The sequence below is a fragment of the Macrosteles quadrilineatus genome, unplaced genomic scaffold, assembly GCF_028750875.1.
Source record: "Macrosteles quadrilineatus isolate MER2022 unplaced genomic scaffold, UCM_ALF_1.0 Scaffold_3__2_contigs__length_128488019, whole genome shotgun sequence".
In the NCBI taxonomy this organism is placed as follows: domain Eukaryota; kingdom Metazoa; phylum Arthropoda; class Insecta; order Hemiptera; family Cicadellidae; genus Macrosteles; species Macrosteles quadrilineatus.
In genome coordinates, this window is record NW_026542596.1 from 76,814,181 (window position 1) to 76,836,745 (window position 22,565).

At 36.4% G+C, this 22,565-nt stretch overlaps 1 protein-coding gene across 2 annotated transcripts; it reads left to right on the forward strand.

Moving 5' to 3' along the window:
- The first annotated feature begins 1,423 nt into the window (after positions 1–1,423).
- On the forward strand, positions 1,424–22,439 carry LOC128988856 (mitochondrial ornithine transporter 1). 2 transcript variants are annotated; one of them, XM_054410572.1, is made up of 7 exons: positions 1,424–1,660; positions 3,103–3,265; positions 14,108–14,352; positions 14,906–15,052; positions 17,123–17,303; positions 17,962–18,111; positions 19,701–22,439. In XM_054410572.1, exons 2-7 carry the CDS (start codon positions 3,139–3,141, stop codon positions 19,817–19,819), a joined length of 969 nt encoding a protein of 322 aa, XP_054266547.1. In that variant the 5' UTR covers positions 1,424–1,660; positions 3,103–3,138; the 3' UTR covers positions 19,820–22,439. The 2 variants fall into 2 exon arrangements, with proteins under 2 accessions (XP_054266547.1, XP_054266548.1); XM_054410573.1 differs by lacking the exon at positions 3,103–3,265.
- Positions 22,440–22,565: the final 126 nt, after the last annotated feature.

Here is a 22,565-nt window from a genome sequence, read left to right on the forward strand (position 1 = left end):
TTGAATATTGTCATATTGTAGAGATGGCATGACATTTTTAGTTGCGAGTTGCGATGACAGGTGACAGTCGTCAGTGTAAACACTGGAGACAGGTGGTATTTTCTTTCTGCTTTGCAACTTGCAACAGAGCAGAGACATTGAGTATACGCAGAGATACCAATTAAATCAATGTGTTCCAAATTTCCCTTCGTGAGCCACCACCCACCCACAGTTAGAACGTCAGAATCATGGCACAGAACCACTGAGCTAAAATTATAACTGGATGTAGCACTGCCATGGCAGAAGTCTGTCAAAAGCGAGTCGCTGATTTTGTTAGGTTGGTATAGCAGTAAGTTTTCTTACCATAGCAATAACATGGCTTCTTATAACTAGGTTGGTATAGCAGTGAGTATTTTTGTCATACTTGAATACTTTTAATACTTTAATAATTTTCTTTGAAATGGCGACCATACAAAGTAGGTATTTTAAGCCAAGTATAATAATAGTTATAGCAATAATATGGCTTCTTATGACACCAGACTCACGCAAACATGGCGGCTGGCGACACGCATCTTTGACATTCAGTGCTACCTCCAGTTAGAATTATAGCTCAGTGCACAGAACTCAACAATAAACAATGCTATAAACAATCAAAGAACACGACAACAGCTACAAATAATACATACATATCTGTATTTTTATAAATAATATTGATGTATGAAAACGCAAATGCGTCCGCAATCAAGTGCCAATTTTGGCATACAAAATAAAATAAAGTCAATTCAGCCATGGCCACCGTTACAAAATTATATTTTCAATTTAAATATTGTTTTGGTTTTCAATTATATATGTTTTATTTTCAATCTTTTAAAGCATTTATGCATAAATTTAAATGAATAATACGCGAATTAATGAGCTGGTGTCACCTGTCTGCCATCGTGCCATGTTATCTTATGGGACGTCTGGCGCTAAACAACGCACCACTTGCAACGTTGCCAATTCTAACAGGCCGCGGCCGTAACTAATCACGATTAACAGGGTATGTTTAATCATTGACCATTGGATACTGAAGGTTTAATCTATGGTAGTAATAAGTAAAAACACAGAATTTACTATTTAGACCATCATTGTCTGTGCTAAAAATGGAAAGTTGAATAAGGAATTTTGGATCCAAATAATTAATTTTGGTTAAACTACTTCTAGCTAGTTAAATATCCAAAAAAAGAAAGTAATGTTTTAGATATAAACGGCCTCAGCCTGAAGGCTATTCCATAAAACAATCATACTCCTGCTCAAAGCTAAAGAGAGAAAAAAAAAACAGTCTATTGCGCAAGCTCCACGTTAAAGCTCTTGGCCCGGCTCAAAGTGGTGTGGTCAGTTTTGGTTAGAATAGAGTTTTTAAAACAACGGGCTGTCTGCTAGGCGAGACATTATTGAATGAATGAATACTGAAGGAAGGGAAGACCGTGTTATTGTTTTAAACTTGGTCCATAGTCCGTGGGAATAGTGATGTTTATTTATTACGTCTTCTGTGGTGATATTATGTAGTAGTTGTTTGTAAGAAGCTACCATTATCAGTTTTTTGTAGAAATAAATTCGTGTTTTTTGTTCATCATGTAACTGAAAGCTTTAGAATCATCAATAAATAATTTCGCCTAGGCCTTGTGGACAGGACATTAAGGTACGCATGATGTAATTTAAGTCTGGATTTCCATTCTCACATTTTTATGCTCTTTTTCAGATATAGAATTGATAATGTAAAATATTCAAAATCACTCGGGGGTACAGTTTCTTAACTGTGCTACGCTAATATTGATTGAAACTATCGAATTGAAAATATTGAGTAATAATCGATATTATAAAATATATCTATTATAAAACTAAACTATCATAAGCTAACCTAACCAACCAAACTTGCTGATTGTGAGAAAATCGCTTGAAGGTTTACTAATCGAATTGATAGTTTCAATCAATATTAGCGTAGCCCAGTTAACAAACTCTACCCATAACTCGTTTCCTCATTCTGTAGGTCTAAGATACCAAATATGAAAATATTTAAGTTTTAAGTTACGGTATGCATTTTGACTTACAAGTGTAGTGTTCATTTGAAAATCAGCAAGATAGGCTAGTAATAAAATCCTCAACTTCGATATGTAGGTAGACCTAAGATTAGAGGTAAAATATAATTTTAAAACAAAGAAAAAATTGCTGTAAATTTAGGGTGACTTGCTTCATGTAGGCCTAAGTAAAATGTAATTGTTAACTTATAGGCTATGTTCTGTTGGGTACGGTAGTTATTTCGGCTGCACTTTACTTGACGTCCTACACTCGTTCGAATGAAAATATCGATCGATATATCGATTAATCGATTGCTTCATTCGATATATCGTTTGGTTAGTTAGGTAAGGTTAACCTACCCTAACTAACCAAACGATATATCGAATGAAACAATCGAATGAAAATATCATATCGAAAAAAACAATCGAATGAGTGTAGGACGTCAAGTAAAGTGCAGCCGTTATTTCTACAAATTCTAGATTTATTTTCTCATTGCCAATAAGTTGGTCTGGGAATTATTATCCATGAGTTTGTTATTGCTTGAATAGTACCTAGCCATCTTTAGTTTTGCCGTTGGAATTAAATAAATAAATAAATGAGAGTTAAACTTGGAATACAAACAATACAAACACAACTTTACTTAAAAGGATTACCCTAGGTCCTGGTTTTATGGGACAATCACAGGCTTTCCATATAAATATTATGGGTTTCTAACTTAAAAGAACTTCAAACTTTAACTAGTGGCGCTGTGTAGCGGTGACATGAGCAGTAGGACTCTTTTAAGTCAGCCGCCAAGCCTGCAGCGGCCATACGAGTAACGCTCGTAAGTCGGCGCCAATGGGTTAAGAGCAATCGTCCAACACTAGGCTATGAAAACTTGCAACAAAATTGAAGTTATGAAAATGTATCTAAATAAAAATAAAATAAGATAGGCTAGTACCTACATAAAATAGCTCAAGCTTTTAAAGAAATCCTTCTAAAGCATAGATATAGGCCAACATTGCCTAAGGCAAAAACATTTTTTCTATTTTATGTTTGTATACCTATTCATTCTACTCCTTTCAGAATATATCGAGAGTAAATTTCTTACCAAACATCACAATGTCATCAATTCATAAAGAAGAATCTACTGTCACAAGTAGTCCAAAAGGTTTAAAAGAACCCGCAGTCACCCATAGTGCAAAAACCATAATTGATGGAGCCATCGACTTTACTTCTGGAACGTTAGGTAAGCTCACGATTTTCCAGTAAAGCTGTGCATATGCTTCCTTGTGATTACATCTCATAGCTAAAATAAACAGCTCCTTTATAAGCTAAATCTCAACCACCATACCACATAGAAGTAAGATAAACAGAGAAAACATGCTTATGGGACAACCGAGCGCTTTTAGTTCTGGTAAGGTGGGGCGGAAATGTAGTAGTAGCTAGGAAGAGCCCGAACGGCCATGGCCACATAGCATATTTATACAACAGTTGTAGTGCATTGGGTCTTCCTACCGCGAGAGCGCTGTAGTACTGTAGGTGAGGGGAAAGGAGAGCAGAAGGGGACAATGAATAGAAATGTCTCTAGACACCAGAGCAACTGGTGCTAGACACCACTTATATGTACCATTGAATGTATCCTCTGTAACTTACTTCTCTGTGGCCATATTCAAGAAGGTCTTAAGTTTGTATAATATAGCCTCAAAATAGAAATATACTTATAAATCATAACTTACTTAGGCTAAATAAAACCTGTAGCAAATACTCATAAAGATCAAGATAATGATCTGAAAATAAACAGTGTTTATATGTATAGGCCTATTAAATTCTTAGAAACCTAGATATAGAATGCTATCAGAAATAATTTAACGCAAACTATTCCTTGCCTTTTGGTCCAGTAATGCTAAAGATGTTTTACATATTATATGCAGGTAGGCCTATATAGAAACAACAGTAAATTGTAGATTGCTTTATGAGACAATAGTTTCAGTATTTTGGACGAACAACATGAATATCTTTATGTCAAAAATATGTTGATTTTGATAAATATAGCTTTTTTGTTTTCCGTTTACTTTTTGTAAGAATTATAATTTTATGGATGACGTGCTGAACTAAAAATAATATCTGATTACTCGATGTATCTTAATAATCTATAAAGTGAGGTCAGTTTATAAGTTTTCATATAAATTGACACTTAACTGGCAGATGGGCATCCATCATATAGATAACACATCTTTAATTCATAAGCCATAAACTACAGCAATTCATGAATATTATCAGCAAAGATATCAGTATTAATGTTTACCATTTGTCTTAAATCACAAATTTTGATTTAATGAAATCAAAAACTAGATTCTAAGTTAGTGTGACTGACTCAGTGACTCCTGATACAAATTTGTAGTTATAAAAGTATTAGGTCCTCTGAATTGTTTAAAATGTTAATAAATTGATCTGTGTGTTATTTTTATCAAAAAATATTGTATAGGCCTATGTGGGGGAAAAGCATTTGATGTTTTCATGTAATTCCATATGATGTGTCTTTTCTAACATACTGTATGTTTAACAAAATACCATATGTTATGTTTAATAAGTTAACTTTGTTTTTGTTTACAATCATTGTTATTTAGGATTCAATTCAGAATACACCTATTTTATTTTACACATCTTTTATTTAATATGTAACAGTTTGGCGACGAGGAAAAACCGTTTTTAATTTTTTTTTACATTCTATTTATTACAATTTATTTTTTAATATGAGTGACCTAAGTTACACTGAAAGTTTGACTGATTTAAAGAAGATTAGAGTAGTAGTGAAGGGTCAGTTGTCTAAGGCTGAAAGATGGCTAGCAAACCTACAAAACATGTCAAAAGAAGTAATCAAAACCAGGATAACAACAATTGAAGATTATTGGGAAAGATTTAATTCTGTACAACAATTAATAGAAGAGAAAACTGAAGAAGCTGAAATTGAGAAAGAAATAGATTACAGAGTAGAAATGGAGGACAAATATTACAAGGTAATGGATGAGTTACAAAAACGTATGGGACAGCTTGCAGAACTACAAGTGAACACTCAAAATATTGTGCCTAGTACATCAAATTTGTCTACTCCACAACGTCGATCCACTACTTCCTCAATGATTTTCACACCATATCAGGAAAATGAATCATTCAAGAACTTCATTCGTCGATTTGAGATATTTCTATATCTACATAGCCAAGAATTGGAACCAAAGGATCAAGTGTACACAATGCTACATGCCTTAACCCCACATTTACATCAGAAGCTGTATGATTTGTGCGCTCCCGAAAGTCCTTTGGATAAAACATATGCTGAATTAGTAAGTCTTTTGGCTGATTATGTCGACCCTAAACCTAGTACTTGGGCCTTACAACACAAATTTATGACAAGAACACAAGAATCTGAAGAAACCGTAAAAATATATTCCGTTGAGCTTCAAAAGTTATCTTCAGACTGTGACTTCAACTGTAATAATTGTGGGAAATCAATTGCAAACACATTACTACGCATGCAGTTTATAAGAGGTATTAGCAATTCAGACATAAGAACAAAATTATTACAAGAAAGATCTGCTTCATCGTTTCAAGATGTAGTGAAACTTGCCTCCATCATGGAATTGGCAAAAAACGAAAGCTATATAGTAGAAGAAAACATTCATTCAAATGAGAAAATCAACAAGATAGCAGGTACAGGAACAAAACCACCCCATTTTTCTCCTACTTTGAACAAAAAGTTAAAGTCTCCATTTGAACGCCTCAAAGGTAAATGCTATCGTTGTGGATCACCTAGACACAGGGCACATCAGTGTAAATTTATCGGAGAAATATGTAAGAAATGCAACAAACAAGGGCATATTGCTAGCGTATGTTTAGGCACAAAACAAACAGAAATTCATTGTACCGAAACTGACAATACTATAGACTATTATAAGGAAGAGAAACAAGAGGTTTTTAAGATACACAACCAGAGTGCCGGTAATGACAAGTTTATGGTCGAGATACTTATTGAAGGTAAACCTGTGCGGATGGAGTTAGATACTGGAGCAGCAATAAGTATTCTACCATACTCTACCTTCAAAAGTCTCAACATGAATAAAAAGATTTTCCACACAAACATAGAACTAAGGACATACTCAAGCGAAATAATCAAACCCCGGGGTGTCGTCTTTGTAGAATGCACTTACAATGATCAAGTGTTTGTTGGGAAACTCTACATAGTGAACCAAAATTTCGATGCAATTTTCGGAAGAGAATGGATTAGAGAGGACAAACTGGATTGGGCAGAACTTAAAACAGTTAGTAACAATACTACATCTACTGCACTCGAAGATCTTTTGGATGAATTCAAGGAATTATTTGAACCAGGAGTAGGACTCATACCTCACAAAAAAGCACACTTACAGCTTGTTGAAGGGGCAAGACCTATTTTTGTGAAGGCTCGTCCAGTCCCATATGCACTAACTGAAAAAGTAGAACTCGAGTTGAATCGTCTGGAAGAAGCTGGAATCATTTCCAAAACAGACAAGTCCGATTGGGGTACTCCAATTGTACCTGTAGTAAAGCCTAATGGTAACATACGAATATGCGCTGATTACAAGGTTACAGTAAATAAAAAAATCAAAGAAGAACATCATCCAATACCTCGGATCGAAGACATTTTTGCTCAAATGAATGGAGGACAGTTGTTCTGTACTTTGGATTTAAGTAACGCTTATCTCCACTTGGAAATGGATGCTGAGAGTGCAGAAATTCAAACTTTGAGCACTCATAAAGGACAATACATAGTTAACAGACTGATGTTTGGTGTAAAAGTTGCTCCAGGAGTTTGGCAAAAGGTGATGGACGGAATCCTTCAAGACCTTCAAGGTGTTCAGTGCTTCTTCGACGATATAATAATTCAAGGAACGTCATCAAAAGAACTACTAGAAAGACTAAAGCAAGTGTTTGAGCGTTTAAGGAGTCAAAATTTGAAGTTGAACCGTGACAAGTGCAAATTTTTTCAAAAGAAAATTGAATACTTAGGACATGTTATTGACGCCACTGGAATCCACAAAAGTAAGGATAAAATCACAGCAATTACAAATGCACGAAGGCCTCAAAACATACAGGAACTCCGATCTTTCCTAGGGCTTGTTAATTACTACAACCGTTTTGTAAAGAATTTGTCCACTGTTTTAAATCCTTTACATAGGCTTCTAAAAAAAGGGCAGTCATTCATATGGGACAGTAAGTGTGAAGAAAGTTTCCAAAACATCAAGAAAAGAATAACAAGTGACACAGTTCTTTGTCACTTTAACCCAGACCTGCCATTGATCCTTGCAACTGACGCTTCACCAGTGGGACTTGGAGCAGTGATATCACATCGTTTCCCAGATGGAAGTGAAAAGCCTATAGCTTTTGCTTCAAGATCATTGACCAATGCTGAAAAACATTACAGCCAAATCGATAAAGAAGCCACAGGTATATACTGGGGGTTGAAGAAATTTTTTTCTTATTGCTACGGACGTCATTTCACACTCATCACGGACCATAAACCATTAGTGTCAATCTTCAATCCCAACAAGAGCCTACCGTCAATGTCAGCTACGCGACTATTCAGCTACTCCCATTTTTTTATCAGGATTTAACTACACAATTGAATTCAAGAGAACTGGTGACCATGGGAATGCAGATTTCCTCTCAAGATTTCCTGTGGAAGATTCAAAATTTACAAGTATTGACCAGTTTGGACATTTTCAAACAAACCAATTGAACACCATAACTATCAATCCCAAAGAACTAGCCGAAGAAACTAAGAAGGACGCATATCTAAAACAAATTCTTGAGGCTCTTGAGGAGGGTCAATCATTAGAGCCATTGGGATTTCACGATAATGAAGTTACATTACATGAAGGATGCCTCTTCAAAGGGTGGAAAGTAATCATCCCAAATTCCCTCAAGAAAAGAATTCTCAATGAACTACACTACGGGCACATTGGTATAGTAAAAACCAAAGCTTTGGCAAGAAGTTACTGCTTTTGGAGAGGAATGGATAAAGACATTGAAAACATGATTGCTGTTTGCAAGCCTTGTCGTGAGAAACAAAATTCTCCAACGAAAGAGATCAACCATCCTTGGGAACCAGCAACTCAGCCATGGGAGAGAATACATATAGATTTCATGGGCCCAACAAATGGACAACAATTTTTCATTGTTGTTGATGCCTTCTCCAAATGGGTAGAGGTAATACCCACAAAAACAGCAACTACCGATTGGACTATTAAGGAGTTGAAGAAACTTTTTAGTACTTTTGGTCTTCCAAGCCTCCTAATTTCAGACAATGGACGAAGTTTCACTTCTCTTACTTTTCAAGAGTTTCTTAAGTCATGTGGAACTCAACACAAAACGACTGCTCCATTCCACCCATCATCTAATGGACAAGCTGAACGCTTTGTACAAACAGTGAAGAAGATGTTGAAGTCGATATTAGATGAACCAAGAACACTTGACAGTAAAATTCACAAGGCGTTAATTCAACTCCGTCAAGTACCAAACTCAACAGGAAACTCGGCATACTGTCTCATGTTCAACAGACAAGTAAGAACATACCTCAGTGTTATGATACCTTCTAGAATCGAGGACTCAAAAGACAAACCTAAAGGTATAACACGCATATTTAAGGTGGGAGACCGTGTTCAAGTGAGAAACTACTACAAGGGTCAGACAAAATGGAGTTTCGGAAAAGTTACATCAAGAGATGGAAATCTACATTACAACGTTGAACTGGAGAATGGAGTAACATGCAGACGACATGTAGATCAAATGCTGCGATCAAGACTTTAAAGGGGGAAAATTGATGTGTCTTTTCTAACATACTGTATGTTTAACAAAATACCATATGTTATGTTTAATAAGTTAACTTTGTTTTTGTTTACAATCATTGTTATTTAGGATTCAATTCAGAATACACCTATTTTATTTTACACATCTTTTATTTAATATGTAACACCATAAAACTTAAAATTCTCAATCACATAAATACCGGGTGTTTCAAAAATCAGTTTACCACGTAAGTAAAGTGTATTTGTGTAAAGCAAGTAATAAATTAATTTTATTGAAACTGAATTTTATTTTTAATGATCCCCCAAATAGAAAAGTCTAACGGAGTAAGATCGCAGGACCTATTGAATTCGCAAGAGAATTTGAAGCCTTAAACAACAATTAATGAAAATCTGTGCAAAAAGATTATTACAAGTGTAAAAAAAAAAACACTGAAAAATGCATTGAATCTAGGGGAAAGTATTTTGAACAATTATTTTAAGTTTACAGCCTATGTGTAGTGTAAATTAAGTTTCAATAACATTATAATAATACAATTGATTTATTTGTTTCAAACAAATACACTTACTCGTTAAACTGATTTTTGAAACACCCGGTATTACTTTTCTGAAGAAATCAGTTTTGCTTGCAGATTCACACAATTTCTACATGTCAGCGCAGAAGAATACTGCCATTCAGTGTTAGTTAGCATCATAGTGTCAAAGTAGGATGGGCGTCTGTTGTGTTATGTCTGTGACATTAATTATCATATTCTCTCTTAGATGTTTTTATCTTTACTGGTTATAACTGACTTAAAAATTCTCAGGGGTGGAGCGCTTTTAACTTAGTTAAAGTGAAATGTTTGCAAAGTTTTGTATCTTAAGAGGTTTTTTTTTCTTAAAACTTTGACTGTTATTAAAATTTGAAAATCTTTTAGGCAGACCTAAAATTTGTTTGATATGAATTTAGATATGTGGACCATCTTTGTGCTTAATTTTGACTGTATCGGCTTAGTATTTCAGTCGTGACAGTTGCCCAGACAGACAGACGCCACCTCATTTTATAATAGGTCTATATAGATAGATTGGTTTTGTAAAAATAATATGTTTAGACCTTGATGATATATTAGTAGTGCGCAATTATTAGCAAAAAAAGGTCTAACCCCAAAATCCAGAGTGAAAGCTAACTTTTGAATCAAAACTGAACAAGTTATATTCCTCGTTTGGTATGGTAAAACGTTACACCATTTTGAGCTTCGGGTTTGAGGGGAGTGGAGTTTAAGTTGGTATAGTAAAAATTGGTGTGGTAGTTTTTTTTGTTTTTATTGAATTCCTGTATTGGGAATAAGCTATTTATGCAAAACCGTTCTTCCACATACTAATTATCTAAGATGAAAGAAAAAAATCGTCTAATATGAAGAACACCAATTTCAAACAAGTGACACATAATGTTACAGTTTATTTTTACAAGAAAAAGATACAACTGAAACCTTCCCATCCGAAAAGATTGTTAGGTGTAGTGATTGGAAGCAATTTGGGTAGCACAGGTTCATTCCACAATGCACTGTATAGTGTATAGCTTCCTCAAACAAGATTGGAGCCATCTCATGGGAAGGGGGACAGTCTTCTGACCGCTGGGACTAACGATTAGGCTTTTCATTTCGGCTTTTCCCTTCATTTGGGAACTTGTTAGGGTGGGATGGATATGAAAACATCCTCTCTGAGCTACACAATCTGGGAGAAGCAGGGGACTGGATTCTTGTTTTAGACCTCAAGCCAGACGATGATTCTCTCTTGCTGGTCAACATAGCTTTGCTGCAGCCTTTATCAGCCTGTCTCTTGAGATATTGGCACTTGAAAAGCTGTACCCTCAAATGTTGAATTTTAGCAGCATTCATTAGCATACAGCATCCTCCAAACTTTCAGAACCTTCAGCATACTTCTTCATTGGATAACTTAGTCGATGATCTCCGATCTGGTAGTGCATGTCTTCTGTAGTGGACTTGATGGTCAAAATGCCCTTGCCACGAGCTGAAACAATGACAAAAACATTAATTGTCTTTATACATCTATGGTTCATGGCTTTCGGAAGCGGTGGACAATGCCTTCATTGAAGCAATTGTCAATCAACGTACTGAAGACGACTGCTACCGCGTAATGTTGCCTGGTTACCTGTCTTCGCCCGAGACTGGCCCCAGCAACTGGTTGACGTCTCTGCTTCACACGGACAACACCTTCATTGAGGCAGTTGTCTATCGACTTACTGAAGAAGACTGCTGGCCACGTAATGTTGCCTGGTTACCTGTCTTCGCCCGAGACTGGCCCCAGCAACTGGTTGACGTCTCTGCTACACACGGACAACACCTTCATTGAGGCAGTTGTCAATTGACGTACTGAAGACTACTGCTGCTGCGTAATGTTGCCTGGTTACCTTACATCTTACATCTTACATCTTACATCCGGTGTCTTCTCCGCAATCAGCCGATCGGGGAATCGTCAATTTTCATCTTAAGCAGGGTCTTCTTTCTTCACGAGGCGAGCCGTGAGAAAGTTTGACCAGACACAGTCTGAGATTTTGTTGTAGGGCCTATCAGTAAGGTATTGTTTAAGTTTTATGTTGAAGGTATGAGTTGGTGGTAGATTTTTTTAGGTCTTGAGGCAAGAGATTGAAGAAAAAGGAGCCTGAATAGGTTGGGGCTTTGTTGAATTTTTAAAGTCCATGCTGTGGTAAGTCAATGTTGTGTTTGTTGCGAGTGTTGTAGGAGTGTTTCTCTTGTCGTAGGACTGGGGATTGTTGTCTGGCCAGGATTATGGTTTCATAGATATAGAGAATAGACAGTGAGGATTTTATGCTGGGTAAAAAATGGTTTACAGTGCTCTGAGCGTTGAAGGCGCAATATTGATCTCAGTGTCTTCTTTTGTCGAACCATAAAGCGGTCAAAGTTCTTCTCTTTGGTGGATCCCCAGGCGACAATTCCAAACCGCAGATGGGAAGTAAATAGTGAGTGGTAAGTCAGTATTGCAGTACTTTCATCTGTTATTGCTCTAATTCTCCCAATTACGTGGTAAGCCGTAGCTAATTTATTGCAGAGATGGTCGGTGTGATCTTGCCAATTCAAATTTTGGTCTATAATAACTCCCAAGAATTTGGTTGATGCAACAACGGGAATCTTCAATCCTTGCCAGTCCTCTTGTCCTCTATTACTGTTGTTAAGCTTAAAACTACCTGTCTTCGCCTGAGACTGGCCCCAGCAATGGTTGACGTCTCTGCTACACACGAACACCACCTTAATTGAGGCAGTTGTCAATCAACGTACTGAAGACGACTGCTACCGCGTAATGTTGCCTGGTTACCTGTCATCGCCCAAGACTGCGATGGCCCCAGCAACTGGTTGACGTCTCTGCTACACATGGACAACACCTTCATTGAGGCAGTTGTCAATCGACGATTAATACTGAAGACGACTGCTGCCGCGTAATGTTGCCTGGTTACCTGTCTTCGCCCGAGACTGGCCCCAGCAACTGGTTGACGTCTCTGCCACACACGGACAACACCTTCATTGAGGCAGTTGTCAATCGACGATTATTACTGATGACGACTGCTGCTGCTTCCTAATGTTGTCTGGTCAAACTAATTAATACAGTTGAACCTCTATAAGACAAATTTCAAGGGGTACGGCAAAAATTCGTACTATATAGAGGTATTCTTAATAAAGAGGGTCGTTTTATCGAGGTTTAATGCTACTGTTTTTCTTCTTATAGAGGTTTCTCCTCGCTCCAAGGTTTTTCCAAACAATGACTGAGGAAGGAGGAGGGATGGGTGGGGGTTTCATGTTGAGACAAGCTTCTGTTTGTTTTGAAAACTACGTACTATGGAGGTTAAAATTATGATAAATTCGTATTATAGAGGTCACGTTCGTCTTGTAGAGGTTTTGTGCTAAGAATATTCGTTGTATAGAGGTTAATCAGTCCTAGCCCATGTCACAAACAAATTCGTCTTATGGAGGTTTTTAACTTAATTACTACGTTGTATAGAGGTGTTTTTAGCATTGACCTATATGAAAGTGTCAAGGGGATTAAAAAAAATTTGTCTTATCGAGGAATTTGTTTTATCAAGGTTCGTACAAACGAGGTTTAACTGTATTATGTACCGTAAAATACAAACGAGTACTTATCTTTTGTTGTAAAGGTCCACCAGTTAACAATCCTCTAAAACAGCGACTAAGTTTTGGATGAAGTAGGAGCTACCGTGGTTGAAGGCCTTCTAAAGTAGAGATCCTACAAAAGCTCGGGTCTTCTAAAAGTCCGTCGTCTTACTCCAAGAGTAACCTACAAATTACAAATATGGGTTGCAATTTGCAATGATTCAAAAGGAAACTTGTCTTAGTTTTCCACTGAAAACTTATCATAAATATACATCAGCATCGACAGTAATTCTTTACTAGCAATAATATTTTTTGTGGAGAGATACATTATCCAATTTTAAAAATTTTACAAATAACAATTCTAGAACTTTAGAGCAATAATGCAATTTTCAACACATACAAATATTTACATGGACAATTAATACAATTATTACATTAACTCTATAACCGCATCAATAATACTGCTTTACAGTTACAAAATTTAACTTACCAATGAGCTAGGCTTGGTGTTTTTGGGCATCCACTTCAAATCCTTTTTCAGGACCATTGATTTCTACTTTCTTTGACCAGTGTAAGATTTTTGTGTAGACCCTCAGTTTTATCATATTCTGATGATTGTAGACATGCTTGTACTTTGAAGTTGATACTCTGTATACAACAAATTGTTCTTTTTTAGGTAGGCCTACTCTGCAAAAATATGCAATTCATAAATGTGATGAATCAGTTTCCATGGATACATAATTTAAATTTTCGTGGTCGTGGCATTATTTTTTTAGATAAAATCCATTCGTGATTTAGCGATATTTGAGCCCAGAACCTCTGGGTCCGAAGTCCCACTCTCTACCACCAGATCAGCTTGCTTCCCTAAGCTTTACCAGTTAGATATAACCATTATTTATAAGTTTTCAAAAACAGATAATTTACTTTTTTGTTGACTGATTGCTTGGGATAGTAATTTGTATATTATCATCCTAAGCACATTTTGCCAGATTTGTTTATAAGCCGTTACAATATAATTGATTGCCTTATTGAATCATTCCAATATTCTTCACTTCTATTGTGCTGTATGCAACCATGTGTCTGTTTATGTCATAACAGATATGTTACCTCCTGTTATACTTGTAGGAGCTGTGGCGCTAGTGTACGTAGGTCAGCCGTTAGACACAGTCAAGGTCAAGATGCAGACGTTCCCTCGTATGTACAACGGTATGTGGGACTGTATGAAGCAGACAGTCAAGTACGAGGGGTTGCTGCGAGGGTTGTACGCAGGAACTGTACCTGCCCTGGTGGCCAACTGTGCGGAAAACTCTGTACTGTTTGCCGCTTACGGCGCATGTCAGAAGGTCGTGGCGTATGCTACCAACACCCCGGTAAGTTATTGTTTGTCCAGGCAGAAAGGTTACGGAATACAATCCATGCATAAAATCTAGGTTTGACTGTTTGTCCTTTGTGCATTTTCACAATGTTTCATCCTATCACTATGAAACGTAGAGAACTCAATTTATATCTTCGGAAGTTTTCATCTTAGGCCCTTTTCATGCACAGTAGCGGGTTTGAGGTGCTGCTGAAAAGATGCTGTGAAATTCACTCGCAATTCACAATCTGTCGCCAGCTAGTTTTTTATATAAACTGTGGTGGGGGAAGTGCTGCAAAAATTAATCAGTTGTTCGCTACCACATTGATATAATCAATCCTTGTGTGATAGTTTACGCTTACCATGTATTTAAAAGGAATAAACGTAAAAGCTGACTTTGATTACCAGCTATTGAAAAGTAGTGATTCCACAATCGAGTGAGCCACAACACGGTGCATACAAAGATCCATTTCAAGCGATGTACTTATAGAACCACAGTGGCGAACAAAATCGCTTAGAGCTCTACACTTTAAATAAGACAACAACTACAACGCATGTTCATTTTTCAGAGAGTAGAGGACCTAGGTGCGCTAGGAAATGGAACAGCTGGATGTCTAGGAGCTTTCTTCTCCTCTTTCACCCTCTGTCCTACCGAGCTCATCAAAGTGCAACTACAAGCTGCAAGAGAGTTTGCCTTGGCTAATAATAATCAGGAGGTGATTGTTACCTTATGAAACCAGTCTTGCCTACACACAAATGAGGAAAGAAATCATAATTTTTAAAGTTAATTTTTTATTTAATATTATTTTATGTTGTTTTTTTTCAAAGTTAGATATTTTTGGGCAATTGCAGTAGCATAGAATGTTTAGTCATGCAATTCCAATTTAACTACTTAAATGTTTGTAAACCTCTTTGTTTACTTGTAAAATTGTCTCAATTTATCAGCAAACCTAATGAAATAGGTTCTGTGAAATTATTATTACACTGGTTAATTTAGCTACACTTGTAAATTTACCATTACAGTAATTACGTTTTTCTTCATTATTCATTAAAAAAGGCTTTCCAATCAATCATAGTTCACCTACACATTCGAAAATAGGTAGGGAAAGTGTTGTACATAATGTATGTAATGTTGTATTTCTGAAATAAGTATATTGGCTTGAAAGTATTTTAATGTTCCCTTTTCAGCATGTGTTGTAAAAAAAATTTATAATGATTAAAGTGTTGAAAAAATCATATACAGTCCAACCTCAGTATAACGAATCTGAAGGGACCGAACTAAATATTCGTTATATCAAGGATTTCGTTAAAACGATGTTCGTTATATAGAGGTTATGTTTGCAGGAATTTCGCTAAGTCGAGGTTCAGAACCAGTGTCGGTCAATATAGGTCGGGATTAGACATCATTAAAACACAATTAAAGTAGCATAGGCTACAATACTTTACAGTACAGTGTTTACATTGTACAGTAGAACCTAAATTATCCGGCATAAAAAAGGGGAGGGATCTTGAATATTGCGCAATCATGAAAATGGCATTGACCTTGGCACAGGTAAAAAAAAACTGTAAGTTTAAAATCACAACTTGTTCTAACCCTCCTAAAACCTAGCCAAACACTTTATTGCGTAGTAATAAACCATGTAAAGAACAAACAAAACAGTAGTAGAAAGTTTTGTAAGCTACTGCTCGTGATAGGCCGGTAGGCTACTTACAGTACAGTACTGATTTATCACAACAGAGGAATGTCAATAATAATCATTAACTATAGCATTGATGTTGCTAGTTGAAACAAATCGTATTGAAAACAATAAATTATTAGATAAGTCATTATAAAAGTGTATAATCAGAGCCAACTTAAAGATACCGGTAATAAAAACACTCGAAAAAGGAATGTTAAAATAACGATGTTGCTATTCTTTCTCTTTGGTTTTGTTTTTATATTCTTTCTTAGGTTTCTCTTTATCCAAAAATTGTACAATTCACCATAGTTACTTATCGCCCAATCACAGCTTACTAAACATTACGTCGTCATCAGTCCTCAGTGAATGAAATCAGTTCTCAGTTGCAACATAGCGCGCACAGCGACAGCAGACAGAGATGTGTAGAACGGAGCAGAAGAATTTAGCGCAAGCGATTACGTCACCTTTCTATTTCATTTGATAAAGAAACAGATTTTTCAAAAACAATAATGGGGTGGGGGATTTGATATATCGAGGGAAAGACGTAGACAATTCGTTATGCAGAGGTTAAATTCGCAATGTAGAGGTTCTGACAATGATAAATTCGCTATATTGAGGTGTCTTATTTTAGCCGAAATCATGAAAATTTCGTTAAATCAAGGTCGTTGTTATGGTTTGTTCGTTATGTAGAGGTAAAATATACATTGTGTCTTATGGAGAGTTCTAGGGGATTTAAAAAAATTTGTTATATCAAGGAATTCGTTGTATCGAGGTTCGTTATATTAAGGTTAGACTGTAGTTCTGTTGTTTGCTTCCATTGTTTTTGCTTTGATAGGCCTACTATATTTTATGTGTACACGATTGTGTATTCTGAGATAGGCTACTGTACAAATTATACCCATTTTATTCTTAATAGCCGTAAACAAACTTTGAGATCAGTTTACGCCTTTCAAAATTAATCCATCCAAAATATAAGACAATTTTGCTGACTACTTGAACATTAAAAAAATCAATCAATAAAAATGGAGAAAACGTTGTAACAAATGACAAAACCATATTTTACAGAGTACAACATTTTATTTTTTTAAGTCAATCATTTGTCGGCAGGTGAGAATCGGAGCGTTGAAGCTGACCAAAGAGATCATCAGGACGGAGGGGGTGGTGGGGATGTTCCGAGGCCTCGGCTCCACCATTGCCAGGGAGATGCCCGGCTACTTTGTCTTCTTTGGTGGTTACGAAGCCACCAGGACGCTACTGACTCCTCCCGGCAAGACTAAGGAGGACTGTGGTGAGTTGAAACTTGTCACTGTCGGAGACTGGTTCGAAACTAGGCTATGAATGAAAAAATAAGATTGGGATGGGACAAACAGTTTTACCAGGACATTTTGAACCTCCTCGAGAATCCTGTTTTGGTTTAGGAGAACATCTTGTAACCATCTGGTGGATAGTGGGTCTTGAGTAGACTTTATCATTCAATTCTGTTGAAGGAAATTGTCTGCATAAATGTTTCGCATCTAAGATACACATAGTGTTATTTTTCTGTAGTTATCTTATGATTTGGATGGTTATGATTTGGAAAGGCTCTAGGCCAAGAATTGGAATTATAGATTAATAAGGGTAGCAGCTAGCTTACCTTGAAGTGAGGTAGGCCCCAGAACATACAGAAGAGGCACTGTGCACACAATATTTCGTCCCCTGAGGGACTTTGTCAAGTGACTTGTGAATATACTTTTATCCCACCCGAAGATCAGGGATATACATTTTTTTAAGAATATTTCCTGAAACTTTGGGGCTCATACATCCCTAATTAGCAACTTCCATGCTTATATAGAGCTTGTAACAAGGGTAAAAAGGGCTACAATATTTGTAACACTATTTTAAACTCATGTTGTATCATATTGATTAGTGTATCAAAATGTTTCCACTATTGTCGGCTATGTTGGCAGGCCTGTTGCCTACAATGGCCGCCGGAGCAGTAGGAGGTGTGGCGCTGTGGAGTGTTATATTCCCTGCGGACCTGGTCAAGTCTAGGATACAAGTCAACTCTCTCAATGGTTCCTTCCTTACTGTCACACTCGACATTGTCAAGAAAGAAGGTAATTACTGAATACTCAAGGATTTTGTGAGGATAGCAGACTTATCTGAATGGATAAGAGTCCACTCTGCAACAAGAAACATTATACTTTACATTATAAACAACAGTTAAGAGATTTCACTGTCGGTGACAGAATTTTGAATTAAGGAAGGTTTGATTTGGGAAAACCTACTAGCCTAATTAGTGTCAGAATCTAACTTCTTGTATCTTGTATGGTGTAAAGGAGAACACACCCCAGCTGTCTATCTGTGTGCGCAGACGTTCAGATGCTGTCAGCACATACTGAATCGTCTTTCCAGTGGCCAGACGATTCTAGCGCTGGGATACCTTGTTGTCATGCAGCCCAATCTAAAATTATATTATAAGATGAGAGATATTATAAATTATAACAAAGTATTGTCATTAGATAGTGCTTATGCATAAAAATTTCCATTTAGCCTATGTCATTTCAAGAAACTAGTTTATTTTTCCAGCCACATGTTCAGTATGATCTACATACAATCAGATGTGGTTGGAAATACTGGACATTCACAATTGAAAACAAACAAATGGCATGGTACCTTTTTAAGTTATAGCTTATGACTATTAATACAACTAGTCATTCCATCCCCATGTTAAAGTTGTACCCAGTATTTTAATCAAAATCATCGTAGTTGATGTGAGCCAGTGACAGATTTTGCTGATCTAAATTACTAATTTCTCTTGAATACAAGCATTTTTTTTTTTTTACCAAGTCAAACTAACAAAATTACTTATTGTGGAGCTATAGCAACTGTTATGGCTCATCAACTAAGTCAGCAATAAAAAATAAGGTAGAAAATGGAATCATTGACTATATGGAATCTTAGAGTGCCTCACAGAACTATGTTCTTTTTTAACACGTTCACTGCTGACCGCTAGATGCCGGGACGGCGCCAGGAGCTGAACTAACGCTCGCCGCTGCGTAAACATTGCTGCCGATACACTGAATTACAATAAAAACAACAGTAGTTATACTGGATGGCAATGTTCTGAAATAAAACTGGCTTTGGACATAGTACTAAGTGGTTCTGATAGATAGCAACACTACCCAGGTTGCAGTCGATAAAGTAGTGTCAATATCTAGCAGGAAAGAGGTGGAACAAAGCCCTGTTCTAAACGACCCTAGTGGTGATTTTGGGAAACTATATTTTTTATTGTCAGACAAGTACGTCCCCACGAGCAGCAAAGAAATATAGGACGCTCGTGACGAGCTCGCTGATCCATGGAAACGTAAAATAACAATGAACGGTGACGTTCCGGAACATTCCTAGCTCCTGGCGCCGTGGCCCGGCTGACGTTCCGGAACATCCGTAGCAGCGAACGTGTTAACAAAAAATTGGCAACAGCTGGTTCATATAGATGGGATATCTGCTCCAGTATCCAATGGTAATATCAATGGTTATAGGTATTAGCTCTTACGACTCCTCCATTTCAGCAGCATTTCCGCTATTATCCCATATCAGTAAAATCTATTTTTAGATAGTACCCAGTAATCTAGCATTAGTGAGTGTCTAATCTAAATATCTGACTAAACAAATATTTACCATTAATACAAACCTCATGTTTCAGGTGTATTGGCGTTATACAGTGGTCTTAGGCCAACCTTAATCCGTACCGTTCCAGCCACCGCAGTCCTATTTGTCGTTTATGAGTATTCCAAGAAATTTTTCACTAGTTTATGCTACTGAAGAGCTATTTCCGACAGATCTTTACTCTCTGCATAGAACTACAAAGTGCATTTATTTTGTTTCTGGCTCCAAGTCAGTAAGTTAATATTTATTTGTTAATACCAGACATTGTGATACCTGATGCCTTTAAAATATGACTATCAACAAGTTATGGCACTGTTACCACAAAATATAATGTTTAAGTATTGTTAGAAAGTACTTATATATTATTTGAATTTATGATTTTTGGAAAATACATTTTATCCTAGACTTGCAACTAAAGGATCTATTAACTAGGTTTTTTTTTAATTTTTCCAATGACTTCATTTAGCTTTATATGCTGAAACTTTGGAATACCTTACTAGTTAAAAAACTTAGTTAGTTAGTTCCATAGTCATATTCAGTATACTGCCCTTTCTTTTTAGTCACATCAAAGCTACCAGTTGTTTGATCTATGTTATCCTTTTGACTACCATCACATCTGGTCCAATGGTATATTAGCTGTCCTTCCAGAATGAAGTTTTCATAAATTTCTCAGATGTTTGTTGTGAACTAAGATCCAAAGTTAACAGTATGTTAAAGGTGTACAACTGAGGAAAGAAGGTATTTGATAGAACTAAAAAATGAGATTTGAGCAGATTAGCTTAGTCACAGAGAAGTAAGATACCTAGATGAAACATGCTTATGGAACAACTGTGCGCTTTTAGCTCGGGAATGGTAGTGCGGAAATATACTAGTACCGAGCCAGGAAGAGCAGTTGCACCGCACTGGCTCTTCCTACAGCGTGAGGGCTATAGTACGTGAAGGTGAGGGGGAGAGAAGAGCGGAAGGGGACGACCAATAGAATTTTAACTAGAGACACAAGCGACTTTTGTTGGACACGACTTAAGTATTGAATGTTTCCTTTGTATCTTACTTCTCTTTGGCTTAGTTAAAATGGAGATTTAGTTATTACTGTACTCTAAAACCTATTTCGCTTCTTAAGCTTTTGAGTTTTTTAGGTCAATCAGTATTTAACACTCAATAGATGGAACCTATTAGAGGCTAGTTTAAATCGTTCTTTCAGTAGTTACTATTCTGATACATCTCTGAAAGCAAGGAAAAGATATTACACGTATGTGGAAAAGACTGTAAAAAAGACTCATTTGGACTATAAACCAGGAACAAATTGTGACTGGTAAAAGAGATTGGGGTATGACCATCAGGGAAGTGCCGAATTTACTACTTGCGGCCCTTGGCCAAATTGACTCGAGTGGCCCCCACCGCTTAGGTGGAACTTTCCCGCCATCACAGGCAAAATCATGAACTTCTCTTATGATCACAGGACATCATAACCAGTGACCGTGTCAAATACATACTTGGACTTGGTAAATCTGGCACTGATTATATATATAAGTCAAGAAGAAGATGTCTTTTTTAGTCTTGCTCCACCTTAATCGTTTCTGTAACTTTTTCTCATTAGTATGGGTGATCTTTTTATTAGGTCAATAAGATACAATAACGTTGACGGCCTTAGTAATTGTCTTCCATTTTATCTAGCAGGGTATAAATGGTCCAAATGTTAATGTTGCCTGCTCAAATTTTGAATTTCCATATCGGTACTTCAGAATTTTAGAATCAACCAACCGTACGATTGGTGTTCTATCATAGACTAACACAAGTAGACTTGTCATTCCATTGTACAGTATGAAGATTGTTTCTTATTGTATTTTATGTTTGAATTTATGATTTGTGCTTTACTTTATGGTTATTGGTTATAAAGTAACTGGCTGGGTAGCTGAGTGGTTACAGTGCGCTGAGTTGATTGTTTGTGCGTAAAAATCAAAAGGTTGCTGGTTCGATCCTGAGATATGTCAGTTGCTTTTTTAAGGTTTTCTGGACCCAGCTGTTCCTGAACATTGGGCTTAAAATAAATGATCCTGGCTAATGAAACAGCTGGTCTTAGTCAGTAACAAAGCTACACGGATCATCCCACTTCATTCTACGCACCCTTCACTCGTATTTGGGTTAAAATACACACCAAGGTGGTGTCCCCATCTCAATTCAAGTTATCTTCAGCTGATCCATGAGGATGACAAGTCTACTTTTAATCAATGGATCTAAGGACATAACCTAGTTGAATTATTGCAATTGGTGGCCATGTTTTTTAATTCTTCAATGTCTCATCCTCTAAGGGAAATCTGTTACTATGTTCTGTAATTGACAATGCTCCGAGTGAGATTACCATAATGTCACATATCCTTTAGTTAAATGTGAGGACAACTTGTTACACAAATCATACAATGGCACAATTAATTTTCTGCCAAAGATGTTTAGTTAGGTGTAAACTGCATTAATGTTAGGTTATATATTTTTAGTGTTATATTATAGAGGAAAATATCAAAATCAAATACTCAAGAGTAAAGTTAAAATATTTGTTTTGTATTCTATAGACTTCAAATTTAAACAATATTGTTGATTGTTGTGAATTTAACAAATATTCATGATAATTTGCATACGGTACAAGTGATGAAATTGTTAAATATAAGTGTTTAACACGTTATTAAAAGTCCTACAATACACATAAGGCAACATGTGTTGGTAAGTCTCTAAGGCATACTTTTGATTATTTTATTAAAGTTTATGTTTTCTTAATAAACACTTGGATTTTTCCTCCATTCCTTTTTTCACACCTTTGAGCTTTATCAGTTGAAAAAAACATTTAATCACATCTTGTTTTTGTAGATGTTTCAGTGCATTTCACGTGTGAACATTTAACACTGTTAGT

Bases quoted from the DNA above. Each gene is read 5' to 3' on its own strand.
- LOC128988856 (XM_054410572.1), top strand. From the start codon at position 3,139: ATGTCATCAATTCATAAAGAAGAATCTACTGTCACAAGTAGTCCAAAA. The intron at 3,266-14,107 runs GTAAGCTCACGA...TTATACTTGTAG, and splicing joins CTTTACTTCTGGAACGTTAG to GAGCTGTGGCGCTAGTGTAC. The intron at 15,053-17,122 runs GTGATTGTTACC...ATTTGTCGGCAG, and splicing joins TGGCTAATAATAATCAGGAG to GTGAGAATCGGAGCGTTGAA.